This window comes from Hordeum vulgare, chromosome 7H, assembly GCF_904849725.1.
Source record: "Hordeum vulgare subsp. vulgare chromosome 7H, MorexV3_pseudomolecules_assembly, whole genome shotgun sequence".
Taxonomy (NCBI): Eukaryota; Viridiplantae; Streptophyta; class Magnoliopsida; order Poales; family Poaceae; genus Hordeum; species Hordeum vulgare.
The window spans coordinates 23,192,768-23,208,229 of NC_058524.1; the positions used below are offsets into that span (position 1 = coordinate 23,192,768).

General features: G+C 40.9%; 2 protein-coding genes across 3 annotated transcripts; one reads left to right on the plus strand and one right to left on the minus strand.

Annotated features, from left to right (window-relative positions):
- The first annotated feature begins 1,634 nt into the window (after positions 1–1,634).
- On the plus strand, positions 1,635–5,463 carry LOC123409931 (protein cornichon homolog 4-like). Of its 2 annotated transcripts, XR_006612936.1 has the most exons (5): positions 1,635–1,942; positions 3,642–3,823; positions 4,799–4,921; positions 5,021–5,105; positions 5,199–5,463. XR_006612936.1 is itself a non-coding variant. In XM_045102802.1 (4 exons), exons 1-4 carry the CDS (start codon positions 1,877–1,879, stop codon positions 5,052–5,054), a joined length of 405 nt encoding a protein of 134 aa, XP_044958737.1. In that variant the 5' UTR covers positions 1,636–1,876; the 3' UTR covers positions 5,055–5,463. The 2 variants fall into 2 exon arrangements, 1 of the variants encoding a protein (XP_044958737.1); XM_045102802.1 differs by having other exon boundaries at positions 1,636–1,942; positions 5,021–5,463.
- A 367-nt stretch (positions 5,464–5,830) lies between these two features.
- Positions 5,831–9,133, minus strand: LOC123409930 (enolase 1). Its single transcript, XM_045102801.1, has 16 exons — positions 8,951–9,133; positions 8,796–8,859; positions 8,651–8,715; positions 8,401–8,535; positions 8,229–8,309; positions 8,037–8,138; positions 7,862–7,942; positions 7,697–7,771; positions 7,444–7,506; positions 7,269–7,349; positions 6,924–7,118; positions 6,781–6,831; positions 6,602–6,690; positions 6,442–6,493; positions 6,268–6,324; positions 5,831–6,147 (listed from the first exon to the last, which is right to left on the minus strand). The coding sequence occupies exons 1-16, from the start codon at positions 9,023–9,025 to the stop codon at positions 6,067–6,069; spliced, it is 1,347 nt and encodes a 448-aa protein (XP_044958736.1). The 5' UTR covers positions 9,026–9,133; the 3' UTR covers positions 5,831–6,066.
- Between the last annotated feature and the right edge of the window lie 6,329 nt (positions 9,134–15,462).

Genomic DNA, 15,462 nt, shown 5'->3' on the forward strand with positions numbered 1-15,462 from the left:
TTCAGTTGATATCCGAGTCTAAAATAACTGTGTATGGATGGATTGCTTGTAGATGGATGATGACGAAGCCTTCTTGGACATCATTGATTTTGGTTGCACACAAACGCAACCAAAGAGTCCAATTGGAGAGCAGGCAACTCCATCAACTCAGCATCGTTCTGCAATAACAGAGAAAGGAAAATCCCACAAAGGAAACGAGCGACTGTGACTCTTTCTCCCATTGCGTCAAAAGTGCAACTTTGTCGACCAGTTTGTCGCTCCTCTTCTACTAGTGGCGCACGTTGGAGACCAACTGATTTCAATGCTTTTCCTTAAAAAAATTCCCACAATACAACTTATGTTATATAAAAAAGGACAACACTAGGGAGCGGCGTCGCACCTCCGTCTTGCCGTGCGGCGGCTCACTTAATCACATTTCAGTGCAAAAATTAACCTCCTGTTAATCACGCATTACATATCTCTCTCATGCATGCATGCGTGCAATGATATCATTATGTATAATGAAAATTGCTACATGCATGCAATGCAATGTTGTCACCAAGATTTCTTTTGATTTTGAAATTTAAAAAGTTTTATCTACAAAACCGTTAATTCAATCGATGATCCGCTTTCACCATTGACTTTCTCTCGACGAGTTCTTCGAAACTAGATCCCATGTCGACATGTTCCGTCAACTATTTTTTTTCATCTATACTTGCCACATTTTTTGACCGCACTTGCCATATTATTAACCACTTACTTGCCTGAAAAAATAACTTAATTGACACTTTTAATGTTTTTTCTACAAAACCATGTAACAGTTTTCATTATACATGATATAAAAGCATTGTCATAGGTTGTGTTTGCCAATTTAAATATGCAAACTTGTCATATTTACATACAACTTTGCCAAAAAAACTATTTTGTGTATTTGTTAGTTTAACTATGTCGAGTTATCATATTTATAAACGATGATCAAAAAAGATTTTTTGTGGTCATCGATTTTAAATATGTTGAGTTGTCATATTTTTGCGCGTAATCATCTAAAAAAATTGTTTGTGCTTACCATTTTAATTATGTCTAGATGTCATATTTGTACGCAGTTTCCAAAAAATTTGGCGATTAAGTTATTTTTTATCAGACAAGTAAGTACTTACTAATATGACAAGTAAGTACATCAAATGTGACAAGTACGAGAAAAAAAAGTTGTCAAAACATGTCAACATGGGATCTAGTTTTGAAGATTTCATCGAAACAAAGTCAATGACGAAAACGAATCATCGATCGAATAAACGGTTTAAATGATAAAAGTTTTTGAATTCCGATCATTTAAAACGAATTTCATGACATCATTGCATGCATGCATGAGAAGAAAAGATGCACGGAATGTCCATCATGCGAATTTCTCATAAAAAAAAGCATGCAACAAAAGCTCTGTCGAAAACGTTTTCGTAACGAAATCTTTGTTGCAATAAAGGATCGATTGTATCAAATCCAACGGCTCGCGAGCCGGAGAGGGATCATTTAAAAGCATCTAGCAGTATCGCTAAAGTAAATCCAGGTGTAAAAACCGGCGAGACACGGTTTCTCCCAAAAGAGCAGAAGCGACGCGAGATTCCCCGCGGGTGAAAAAGCAACCAGAAACGCTTCTTCCCGGCGCACGGTCGGTGCGAGCTCACTTCTTCCATCTCATCTCGCCCGCCCCCCTTTCCACCACCGTTCCCGGTAAGTTTCGGCCTCACTTTCCCGATCTCAACCCACTGACCCAGACCCGCTCCCGCTCCCGCATCGCGTGTCCCCCCCATCTCCCCCCGCGCCGCAGCTCACCTCGCCGGCGGCGGCCGCGCGCGACGGCCCCACCCCCGACCCACAGCCAGGCGGAGCCAGGGAAAGGGAGATGGTCTTCGTCTGGCTCGCCGCCTTCTTCCTCGTCGTCACGCTCATCGTCCTCGTCATCTTCCAGGTCAGCCACCCCCCGTCCCCTTCCCCTTCCCCGCCCCGCCTCGTCCCCGCTCGCGGCGGGCCCCGACGCGATCCCGCCCCGGTGTGGTGTCTGCGAACCAACCCACTGGCAGTTCCCGCGAGAGATTTCGGGAAGGGGAGGGCCGCGAGCCGGATTCACGCGGCCCCCGACCCGAATTCTCCGACGATCCGGGGCGTAGAGACGGGCCTGACTCCGGACTGCGGATTCGGAGCTTGCCGCCAGGGGATCGGCTGCCGCTGCGTGTTCTACTGCTCGTAGTACCGGTTCCTCTGCGGTTTCCGCGTCCAGATCTCCCACATGTTCGTCCCGCGTTAGGCTGTAGCCCCAAAACTAACGCCCGGCAACTCTCGTTTCTACTCTCGCAGTTCTGGACATCAGTTTCAGCTCATGTGTACTTACATACCCTTTTTTTCCCCTTCCTTCCTCGGTAGCTGTCGGTCTCATTTGTTTTGTTGATAGACGCATTTAGGTGCTCCCTTAGGTATCTAGGCAAAGTATGTGTTCAGTATAAATGATGAATCAATCCTTGTAAGGCCTTCCTGAAGGTTTTGTTCATTTGTTGTGGTGCTGTTTATTCGCCAAATGTGCAATCAAGCTCTTGCCCCAATTTGGTAGGGTTATACGTATTCCACCTTGTATCCCTCTGCTTGTTAGGCTATCATGAAGTCGATGATGAGCAGCATAGGGGACGGTTGTAAACATAGAGTATCTTTGCAGCTTGCTTGATGCGAAACGTTCAGCGTTCAAGTCCAGGGTAATGGTTTTTGATCTTTGCCCTTGGATTGGGTGAGGTATCAAACTTTTGTACTACTACCTTTTCCCAACCCTTCCTTTTTTGCTACTAGTACTATATATACTTTTCCCAACTCCATTTTCTGTCTTCGGGTATCTAGCTTTTGTTCCTGTATACTTTTGTTGGTTCTAGCTGCAAATCCTTATGTGCTTAGATGCGCCCTTCACGGGAGATGAACATTTTCGGCAAACTAGATCTGAATTTCTTGTAGGACAAAAGTGAAAATCATTGATACATATTTCCATGGTTTTGACTGCTGAGTTAGAGCCTGTTTGGGACTGCTCTGCTCCAGAAAATTCAGCTCCGCTCTAGAAAACGTAAGCCAAACGGGGTAGCTCCACGATATACCGCTCCGCAAAAAAACTAGAATCTGGGGTCCAACTCCTTGTTTTTTGTGAAGCTCCCTAGGAGGTGCTCCATAGAATTATAGAAGCTGGAGTTGAAAGAAAATTACCCACCACTGCCACCAGTAAGTGGATACCACTTCGTTTCTTACCTCTCATCCAATCAAATAGATCCTTTTCACCAAATTTTCCATCCGTGAAGCTGGAGCTAAATGAGAGCCAAACATTCTCTTGAAATGGTTGCAAGTCCTATATGAAACTGCTCTAAAGTGGATTTGATGAAGCGGAGCTGATTTTGATGAAGTGAAGCAGTCCCAAACAGGCCCTTAATTTGACATTTAGCATTTCCTGATGTTCCTGATTAAATGCAGAACCTGGCTGTTTTTGCTTTGTCTGAAGTGGATTGTTCATCCTTGCTCATTTTGCTTTAGGAGGAATCTCCATGGCTCTTTATTCATGTTTAATGTTTTAATCAACAACATTCCTAAGTAAGCTTAGCCAAAAGTCATTCTTTTGCTGATGATTTATGTTTCTTTTACAGTTGATGTGCTTGGCAGACCTGGAGTTCGATTATATCAACCAGTTTGATTCATCCTCTCGAATCAATAAAGTGGTTATGCCAGAATTTATAGTGCAGGCACTTCTAAGTGCATTATTCCTCTTAACTGGGCATTGGGCGATGTTCTTGATTTCTGCCCCAATGGTGTACTATAATTATACATTGTAAGTGACTCCTGTCCTCTGGCTGCCTTACAATTTTAAAACAATTGATATGGTTCCTCTAGGCTGTGGTCGGAATATTGTTTATTAAACACTAGCTGCTACATAACCTACCATGCCTAGTTTAACAGAATAACTGAAAGTTGAAATATCGTAACATGCTTCATTTCTCATCATACGCGAGAATTGAGAACTAAAAGAAAATGGGGAAATGGGTGCTGAGGACTGATGCATCTGTTTCATGTGCTGTTAGACTGTTGCTCCTCAAACTTTATTGATAGTAATATCCAGTGATAAGGACTCAAATCTTGTCCTGCTTCAGTCATTGTACTTTGCACATAATGTTCTGAAGATGTTTTCATGATCTAAGTTCTTGGAAAAATAATTGATGCACCTAAGTGCTACAATATCGACATGTTAATTAGTGTGAAAATCTATGAAAGGTAGGTTTATTTAAAGGCCTGCAAATATGGCGTCACTGGTTGGAATCACAAGCAGATAGGCATATACAGTTGCAAATTATGCCTAACATAAAATTGGCAATACATGCTCTGTTGCACCCTTAAAATTTTGCTTTCGTCTTATTTAAAGGGCCTGGAAATATGGCGTCACTGATTGGAATCACAAGCAGCTAGGCATATACAGTTGCAAATTATTACCTAATCTGAAATTGGCAATACATGTTCTGCAGCGGAGCTAAGAATAGGACTTGCACTCTTAAAATTCTGCTTTTGTCTCATATTTGACTTGGAGTTGCAGAGTGCTGACTTGCTGTCAGATTATTCCCACACAAACTGTTTGTACTACCTGAATAACTTATTTAGCACAACACATGGTGTCACATGTAACCTTACTATATCCATTTCTGAACTCATAATTAGCTCTACTTGGTTAGAAGGTTCTCACTGCAAGTTTTTGCATGTGCCATTCTTTGTCTTATATGCTGCCAATGAGCGGAACCTTTTGTTGTCTTTGCAGATACCAGCGGCGGCAGCATCTTGTAGATGTGACAGAGATATTTAACCATCTTTCACGGGAGAAGAAGCGTCGTCTTTTTAAGATAGCTGCTCTTACCATCCTCCTATTCTTGTCCTTATTCTGGTAAACATAACACATACCTACATTATTTGCTATTGGCTGCAAGTCTGCAACCAGCAAAGAAGGAAAATAACCGCCTTTTGTTTCTTTGTTTGTCTTCAGGATGATTTGGAGTGTACTGGAGGAGGAAGAGTAGAATGAGAAAAACACTGTGATAGCTCAACCTGTTTCTGCAGCCATTAGTTAGGTATTACGAGTTTACGACATGGTCCTCGTGGCCTGCTGAACACCTACTCCGATGCCGCTATTATTCATATCAAAGCCTTTTGGATAAATTTAGGGTGTCTGGAGATACTACGCAAGCAGAAGGGCGAAGACAACATGTCCGGGGTGCTGTCTGTTGCTTGCTCCTAGTGAAATCTCCTACTGTTGTAGCGTGTAACATAACATGTAAGTTAGGAGCCACTCCCTATTTATTTGATTGTGCATCCGTTCATATGGGGCAAAGGAATTGCTGCGCCCAACTGTGCATTGTTTTGCTCCGACCGACGCCATTTTCGTGTTTTGTGCTGCCTTGCACCTTTAAACACCGTTGATTATGTTGATGTTGTTGTCGATTTGTATTGTACTAGTTGATTGATGGGTATCCAAGCAGAGTAGGCATTTCAATTTGGAGTGCAATCAGGGGGGCTCGTTTCATGTTTCAATTAATTGATACGTACCAAGTGGTATAGATTTTCATTTCTGGATGCATTTTGTTTCAGTTTATTGATAAGTGGTACAAAGTCTGTTCCTTAATAAGTCTTTCTAGAAATTTCAATATGTACTAGATACAGTGAATCTACACTCTAAAATATGTCTATATGCCCTTCGTATATAGTGTGTATTGAAATATCTTAAAAGACTTATATTTAGAAACAGAGGGAGTATAAGGTATGTCCTGTTATCCTCCCGGCATATATAAATAAATAATTACCTGAACTCAGTCAGAAGACCGGAAACTGTTTTATTTCAGATGAACGAAAACACGCCACTAATCTGAGTAATCACAACCATTAGCTCTCGCCTCTCGGGTAGGGAAGAACTACTCTTATTTTGCCTGGCTTGGATCAAAATACAGCAGTAATAATAGTATAACTAGCAGCACCATAAGAACTCATGGACCATCTCTCTCCAGACCCATGCTCATGCAACAAGCAGGCTTCTTCTCAGTAGGGCTCCACCGGCGCCCTGAAGTTTGCTCCGGCGTACACCGCGGCATCGCCGAGCTCCTCTTCGATCCTCAGCAGCTGCAGCGAGCACAAACAAGAAGCCTCGGAATTCAGAACGCAGAACATATAGCATGTGGAAAGATGGCTATGGTGTCGCCGCTGTAACCCTGAACTTCATGCCATATACGGAGTATATACCTGGTTGTATTTGGCCAGACGCTCGGACCTGCAGGGAGCTCCAGTCTTGATCTGGCCCTGCAACAAACAAGTCAAGAAAAGATGAGTACGATGCCACCACCGAACCATGAATGAGTGCAATGAAAAGTGCAAGTATTTCAAGCTCTGGTTCGGCCGAAAGCCGTGCCGTCATACCGTGGCCAGGCCGACCGAGAGGTCGGCAATGAAGGTGTCCTCCGTCTCGCCGCTGCAGAGGGCAGGAAGAATGTTCAGTGCAAACAGCTCATATGGCAAATGCAAAACCCTTTTGCCAAGAGTGAGTTTGACAAACTTTGCAAATTTGCACTTCTTTTACCTCCTGTGGCTCGCCATCACTCCCCACCCGGCGCGCTTGGACATACTGACGGCTTCGATGCTCTCCGTCACCGAGCCTATCTGATTCACCTGTTTGATATAAACCAAGTGATATTATTAGTAGTGTCTTTCCTTTCAAAAGCCAAATCAACGGATTCAGGCAGAGAATGATGGTGCTACCTTGAGAAGAAGGGCATTGCAGGTCTTCTCACCGATCGCCTTGGCAACCCTCTGCAGAATCCAAACAGGGCATCAATAAAGCTCGTAGGAATGTTTTTTCTCTGGCAAACCCAGAGATATACCGGTGAATATGTGGGCTTTACCGTGGGGTTAGTGACAAGAAGGTCATCTCCGACAATCTGCACCTGCTGCCCAACCTCACCGGTCATCTTGGCATAGGTGGCCCAGTCGTCCTGGTCGAACGGGTCCTCGATTGACACGATAGGGTACTCGGAGACGAAGGACTTGTACAGATCTTTCAGGCTGTCGCCCGAGATTTTGTGCGAACCGTCATTGTTCTGTTCAGTTATGCCATTTGATGTTAGACAATATATGTTAGGCCTGTTTTTTCATTGAATGTGACACACAAACACACAAACTCATCTATCTGCAGTTGCGCAAAGGACGATTGAGCATAGGAGAACAGGAGAGCAAGGTGGAAATCTTACGTCCTCCTTGAAGTTAAGGTCATAGGTCTGATCCTTCTCACTGTAGAATTTAGAAGCAGCAACATCCATTCCAATAACCACCTGCCCCACAAAAATAGAACTCAATGTTGTGCAACGATAAATTAAATCCAATGGCTGAATCATGGTCTAAGTAAAGAGGAAAAAGATGAATTACCTTTCCAGTGTAGCCAGCCTTGGCTATAGCTGCCTTCAGCAGTTCAAGGCCCTCCTTGTTTTCCTGCATAATTATTTGGCATTAAAAAAAAATCGTAAATCGGTTTTTGAATTCACGTATTCGACATAAGTAAGGCAACTTGTCCTACTCTCTACCCAGTTTTCCATTAGTGTTCCCTACATCTTACTGATACACATAAAAAAAAAACTTTGCGCTACCCTATATTTGCAGCAGAGAACCGTATGGGGCTTACCTGAATGTTAGGTGCAAAGCCGCCTTCATCCCCAACGTTTGTGGCGTCTTGACCATACTTCTTCTTGATTATGCTCTGCATACAAAAATATATATCAGCATTCATCCCAACTGCATATTCTGAAGTTGAGACACGCTATCATAAGGGTTTAGATGTTGTGTTCACCTTGAGGTGGTGGTACACCTCAACTCCCATCTTCATGGCCTCCTTGAACGAGGCGGCGCCGGTTGGGAGGATCATGAACTCCTGAATGTACAGCAATTATATGAGAATCGTCACATATATATCTGAAACATGTTATCAGAAATTCCATTCATGCTAGATCTGCAAGCAATTTTACCTGCATGGCAAGCTTGTTCCCGGCGTGAGAACCTCCGTTGATCACATTGAAAGCAGGCACGGGCAGCACGAGGGTCTTGTTCCCAGCAAGGTTTGCGATGTGCTGCAAACAGATGATACCAACTTAAGCACCACATCCTCTAGCAATTCAGCCGATGGCCAGCCTGGGCAGGTAGTTGAGTTTTTGACAGACCTGGTAAAGAGGGATCTTGTTGACCATGGCACCGGCCTTGCACACTGCAAGCGACACCGCGAGGATCGCGTTTGCCCCGAGCTTTTTTAAACGAAATCATCAGTACATGAACTATTGAAATGTTTTTCTGAACACTTATGCAAAGAGTTAGTATATACGCAGTAGTATGTACCTTCTGCTTGCACCAGCCCCACTCGTTGGAGGTCCCGTCGAGTTCTTGGACCATGAAGTTGTCGATGTCGGCCTGCTCCGTCGGATCCTTTCCGATGAGCGCCGGTCCGATGATGGCGTTTACGTTGTTCACAGCCTGAAAGAAAGATATGGCACGGTCCGGTCAGCGGCGCTCGAGTATATATGGAGTTGATCTTAATTCCTCATCTGTGCAAGAGCCAAGAATTGACTGTGACTGGTGAAGTAGGGACCTTGAGAACTCCTTTGCCGAGGTAATCGGAGCCTCCATCCCTCAGCTCCAGGGCCTCGTAGATTCCTGGTCATGAACAACTGAAGTGTGAAGAGAAGACATGGCGGAGCGGAGGAGAAGGCAGGGGTAGGGGTAGGGGTAGGTACCGGTGGAGGCGCCGCTGGGCACGGCGCCCCTGGCGAAGCTCCCGTCGCTGAGCCCGATATCCACCTGAATGGAACCCAGATCAAATTCAGACAAACGGTGGAGCGTATTCAGAAATCAGAACAGACCAAGTAGTGGATGAATTCCCGATGGGTACCTCGACGGTGGGGTTGCCGCGGCTGTCGAAGATCTGCCGCGCCTTCACCGACTGGATCGTCGTCGTCGACGCCATGGACGCTAGCTAAGCTATCTCAAAACCTTGAATTCGCGTGCGCGTGTGTGCTCGTTCGTTTCTGGCTGTGTGTATATATGTATGTGTGTGTGCGCTTGTAGCTGAGGTAGGCGGGGCGGCATGGCTTGGCTACTTGTAGTTGTAGGCGTGGGTGGAGGGAGGGGCGGTGTGGGGCCCACTTGCCAGCCAGCGTTGTCGCCGGATTCATGGTCCGTACACGTGCTTTGCCGGGGTTGGGTTGGGTTGCTTGGAGGAGGGGGCAGTGCAGAATGGACTTGGGAATTAAGTCAGGCGCATGCCCGTCTTTCGTGTTAAACAAGTCCAGTGGCGGAGCTAGAAGAAAATTGAAGGGTGTGCACACCTCAGAAAAAAAAAAACTCAACCTGGTTGTTTGGACTAAATAAGTACTTCCTTCGTTCCCAAATATAAGTCTTTAAAGAGGTTTTATTCGTAGACTACATACGGATGTATATAGACATACTTTAGAGTGTAGATTCGTTCATTTTGCTTCGTATGTAGACTTCTAGTAAAATATCTTAAAAGACTTATATTTAGAAACGGAGGGAGTATATATTAAAAATATATTTAAATTATGGATGAGCCACAACCCGCCGTGACTACACGGGGGCTCCACCACTGAACAAGTCTACGTACAACGATTCTGCTGCTCCCTGCGTTTCTAAATATATGTAATTCGTAATGAAATCTTTAAAAAGATTTACATTTAGAAAAAAGAATGGAGGAAGTACTTTGCAAGAGTACCCGACAGAAAATGATACTAACAAAAAGAAAAACCTGGGGGAACATTTCAAAGTTGATCTGCTCAGGTGAAACCATTTTGAATTCAATTTGTTTTCCCGACGCAGAAGGATGGATGAAATCGTTGCCTTTAGATGGTGACCCTTTTTTTTATCCCGGGTGGGGCACTGTGGTTAGGTTAGGTTGGGGTTAGGCAGCTCAGCCATCTTGCAAGTTAATCAAAGCGAGGCCAAGGGGAAACTTCTCCTCCGGCACGGTGAACTTGAATGAGGAGTGCAGCTCTGTCGAGCTCTCAGCCTATAGAGGGAATACTCATCACAAAATAAAAACCACGTATCATGTGCAGTGGTGTTCCTGATGAAAAGTCTAAGTCGATGATATGATCTTATATCCTATAGAGGGAGTGCAGCTCTGTCGAGCTCTCATATCATCCTATCCTAGGGCCGGGATCTCGAACCTTTGTCCGGACAGATACGTCGGCTGATCACGACACACTGGGTTTACTGTGTTTTTTTTGTAGGGACACTTGGTTTACTGTAGTGCTAGCTCATATCACAAAATAAAAAACCACGTGTCATGTGCAGTGGTGTTCCTGATGAAAAGTCAGGTCGATGATATATGCTCTTGTCTCTTTTTCGTTTTTTGCCATGGAAAAGGAAGTTCTCTTCTTCCTCGATTTTATGCTGCTGTCGAAAACCGTTTCCTCGCTTTATCTCTCTTGGCGAATTAGAACGGAAGAAAATTCCATCAGAGAACACATGTCCTGTATGTATGCAGATAGGTGCGGACTTCAGTAGGTTAGTCAAAAGTCTGTCAAAATTGCTGGTCAGCTATATTGTTGGCTAGCTAGTGTTTTGGGCTCTGCTGAGATTGTTAGCTCGTGCCGGTTTCCATTCTTTGTTTTTCGCAAAAAAGAGAGAAAAAAAAACTTTCATTCTCTGAATAGATTCTGCAGCATGTGTATTTCAAACACACTACGGACACAAAAACGCTTATGTACACGCATATAATCATCCTACGAACAGGCACACACACATCATACTTCTATGAACACATTTGAGAATCAAGCTGGCATATTATCTTGAAATTTTACAAAGTAACCGTAAAAGCGTCTCGTAGTCGACGAAAACGTCTTCTTCCACTGAACGTGCATCGCCGAAATTCCTGAAATAAATTTAGGATAAATGCGAACACCAGGATTTGATCCATGTTTTGTTACGTCAAGCTGACAACAGCCTCACAACGCCTAAGGTCTAAATTTTACAACTCACTTCCATCCATATTAGTCATCCCTAAAACGGATGTATCATTTTTATTAATATGGATCCCATTTATAGCAAATATATGAACGGGCTGAGGGTGATAGCGGATATGACTGCTCCTGCAGTCCTGCCTGTGCAATTATACAGCACTACTGGTTCAATGATGCAACAGAGAGGTCTCTACCTTAATTTAGGATACTGGCTGACTTCAATTTGTAAGCGTTTGAAAACAAAACAAAAGCTACATTATTGACTAGCTAGCCAATGTTTAGGGTTAGCATATATAATTACAGCAATCTGCATATCTTGTGTGTTGGGTCAACCGAACATATATATATATAGCGCTCCATTTCGTTTTCCATTACCAAATATAGTTCTTGCAGCATGCTCCGTTACGCGAAGCTGTCGTCATCCTCAAGCCAAGCTTAATTGTCATTATTTTTAAGCAATAATGGGTTCGACTCCCTTGAAGATATATAAGAGGGCGGTAACGAATTCGACTAAGCTTGTCCCTGCAATTATGCAGACACTACTCTATTAGCTAAATGATGCAAGAATCTGTGTGTGCTTTTGTACTGTTTTATTCATTAGAGATTAAGTTATTATGTTCCTCTATGATGGCGTGCCAGGTACGTCACCTTCAGGGTCATGCACATATTTATCCTTTTGTTTGGCGGATTATACTTTGATTTACGATAAAGTTCAGAACAATCATTTGTTTTACTATTTTTTATTAAGAGAATAATCCTTAATCTGCTTCTCCCCCAGTAAGTATGAGGATGGTTAGGCTGATGACGACGACGGTAAAAAAAAACTAAGTGGGCTGGACATTCAAAAGGAACAAAAGAATAAATGGGCTTGAGCTATTTGGTGATTGAAGAATTTTTTATAACAAAAGAGCAAACAGCCCATCTTCTGGGTTATTTTCCATGAAATAATAGGTTACGGTTTGATTGACTCAATCTCGAGTCTGGACGGGAAAATCCTATTCGCCGTACGTCATATTTCGATCTATTGCACAAGAGATCGCGAGCGAGCGTTGAACTGGGCTGGCCTGTTAACGCGTTCGGCATTTCCGGTCTTGGTTTCAGTTTTGGTAACCTTCTAGAAGGTTCCTAAACCAGGTTTTCCTTTTTTCTCCTTTTTTGTTGTTGTTTCTTGTTTCTCCTTTTTTTCTGTTTAATGTTTTTTCTTTCCTTTTTCTATTTCTTTAAAGTATTTCAAAACTTTGTTCAGTATTTCAATTTATTTTTTGAATATTTTCTAATTTTTTTCATTGTTTTGAACAATATCCGCATTTTTAAAAAATGGCCACAAATTCGAATTTTGTTCCTATTTTCTTAATAAATGTTGAAATTTTCAAAAATGCTCATTAATTTTTATTTTTTACATAAATTGAAAAGGTCCGAGTTTAAAAAATGTATAGGAATTTTCAAAAGTGGTCCTGTTTCATAATTTTGTTCGAAACTTTAAAAATATTAGGAATTCCATAACAATTACTTTTTTCAAAAATTTGTTCACAAATTGGAAAATGTTCAACGTTCAAAAAAATTCCAGGAATTAAAAAATACATTCATGGTTTCAAAATTCGCTCAGAAATTAAAAAATGATCGTGTTTCATAAAATGTTCAAGTATTTCATAAAATGTTTGCAGTTTCAATTTTCCTTTCGCAATTTAATGAAATATTCCATTTTGAATTTTTATATTCACTAATTGAAAAAATGTCCTGTTTTGATTTTGTTTTGTAATATCATCAAATATTCCATTTTCAAACATTCATTCAGAAGTTCAGAAGTTGTTCACAGTTTCTTTTTTTTCTTTCCAAATTTCATAATTTGTTCACAAATTCAAAAAATGGTTAATGTTTTTGAAAAGCAATTCTTATTTTTGCAATATTTTTGTTTCACATATTTGAAAGATGTTCCTATCTCCAAAAATTTGTTCAGAAATATAAAAATTGTTCGCACTTTTTCAATATAAACACTTTTATAAAAATGTTCACTGCAGCAACTAGTTTGGCTTCGCTATGATATTCCTATTCACTACTGTAGTCCAGTGGGATTTAGTTCTTAAAATTATGCGCTGCTTTTGTAAGAACCATACTAGTGCACTGGACTGGTTATGTGTGTGCGGTCGGAAGCAGTTGATCTACTGTTGGAATCCCAAAATCATGCTGCTTTTGTTTTTTGCCATCTTTTTGGTCCTATGGTACCGCTTGACGGCCCGGCCAGTCGGGGCTAACTTCTGTGCATGCGGCCCCCAATTTGACGCAAAGAGCTTCAACATAAGGGAAATCGCTATTTGCCGCTCTTTGCGTCAAGATGCCGGGGCTTCGCACACGAATCAAGAGGGAACGACCTGATCTGGGCCGGCCCGTTGCAGTGATCCCGGTTTTGGCAAGCTTCTACACTTTGTAAGACGATTTTTTTTTTCAGTTTTGGGCATATTCTAGAAGGTTCCCTGAACCTTTTTTTTTCTTTATTTTTTAGTTTTTTGGTTTCTGTTTCAAATTTTTTTACATTTTCAGAAAATGTACGCAATTTTTAGAAATTGTTCCTGAAATCCAAAAAATGTTTTTGATTTTCAGATAAATGTTCTAGAATTTCAAAAAATGTCTTGGATTTTCTAAACGTTTTTCCAAAAATGTTCGTTTTTTCGAATATAGTTCTCAACATTAAAACAAATGTGCGTATTTTCAAGAAAAGTTCATGTTTATGAATTTTCTCAGGATTTTTCAAAATTATTCGGATTTCTAAAATTTGTTTTTCAAGATTCAAAAAATGTTCGTACTTTTTAAAACGTGTTCGCGCTTCCAAATTTGTTCCGGGTTTTAGAAATCTTTTTTTTTTTGATTCAAAAATGTTCTGGATTTTCAAAAAATGTTCTACATTTTAAATTGTTTTTAGGTTTTTCAAATATTCCTCTTCAAAAAATGTTTTTGTTTTAAGATATATGTTCTGGATTTTATAAAAATGTCCCGAGTTTTGAGAAAATGCACTTCAAATTTGGAAAATGTTTCTGCTTTTTCTAAAACAAATGTTCTGGATTTTCAAAAAATGTTTGGAATTTTCAAAAACTGTTCTCAAATTGGAAAAACGTTTTTGCGATTTATTATTTTTCCTGTATTTTCAAAAAAATGTTCTGGAATTTCGAAAAGAATTCCGGATTTTGGAAAAATGTCCTGGATTTCTTGAAATGTTTTTCAGAAAATGTTCTTGTTTTTCGCATTTTGTTCTCAAAATTGAAAAATATTCGTTTTTTAAAAATTCTTCATGTTTATGTTCAGGATTTTTCATAATTGCTCTCGTTTTCAAAATTTCTTCTCAAGATTTAAAAAATGTTTGTGCTTTTAAAAACTTGTTCACGCTTCCAAATTTGTTCGGGGTTTGCAAAATTGTTCTCCGTTTCAAAATTGTGTTCTTAAAATTAAAAAAATGTTGATGCTTTAAAAAGTTGTTTGCGGTTCCAAATTTGTTCAGGATTTTTCAAAATTGTTCTCATTTTTAAATTTTGTTCTCAAGATTGAAACAATGTCCGCCCTTCAAAATATTGTTCGCGTTTTCAAGTTTGTTCCCTGTTATAAAAAACTTTCATGTGTTCAAAAAATGATTTAAAAAGTCAACGTTTGTTCGTTTTGATTAGAAAAAAAGGGAAAATGGGAAGAAAAATGAGCTAAAAAAGAAAATAGATAAAAAGTTAGAAAAGGAAAAAAGAGGCAACAGTTGTCGTGCGCCCATACTGGGCCGGCGCAATCGGGGTCTCCTGTGCGTGGGAGGGACTCGCTGCTACAGCGAGCGACAGGTAGGAGTTCCCCAAAATAAGGGGCTATATATCAACCATACTGATTGCTTAGAGGAATCACCCGCGGGCCAGCCCATTAGGTCTAGTCATGCGCTTTCCTTCCTTGGGTGTGTTTGGTTCTCTCGCTAAACATGCCCAGCTAGGCAATAGGATTGTAGCACGTTTGAGCCATAGCTCATAGGAGCAAGGCTAGTTGTTTGGTTTATTTGCCTAGCCTAGTAAACCATGACAAAACATTTTTTAAGTTATCCAAAATTTTCTTTCATTTCTACATATACCTTTTCAAAATGTGACGGACACATCTTTGAAAATTTAATGTACATTGTTTTAATATGTTGAACATTTTGTTAATCACACTAGCATTTGTTTTACACTGTTTAAACATTTTTAAAATACAGATACATTTTTACTAACGCTTGAGGTTTTTGGAAGGCTCATAAATGTTTTTTGAACACATAATTAACATTTTTGATATACTTTAGAAGAATTTTTCTATATATATTTTTATACTTTTGAATTGCACGATTAACATTTAAAAAAAATAGTGAACTAGATTTGTAATATATATGTGTATATTTGGACTATTTTCCAAACATAAAAAAAGTAGAAAAAAA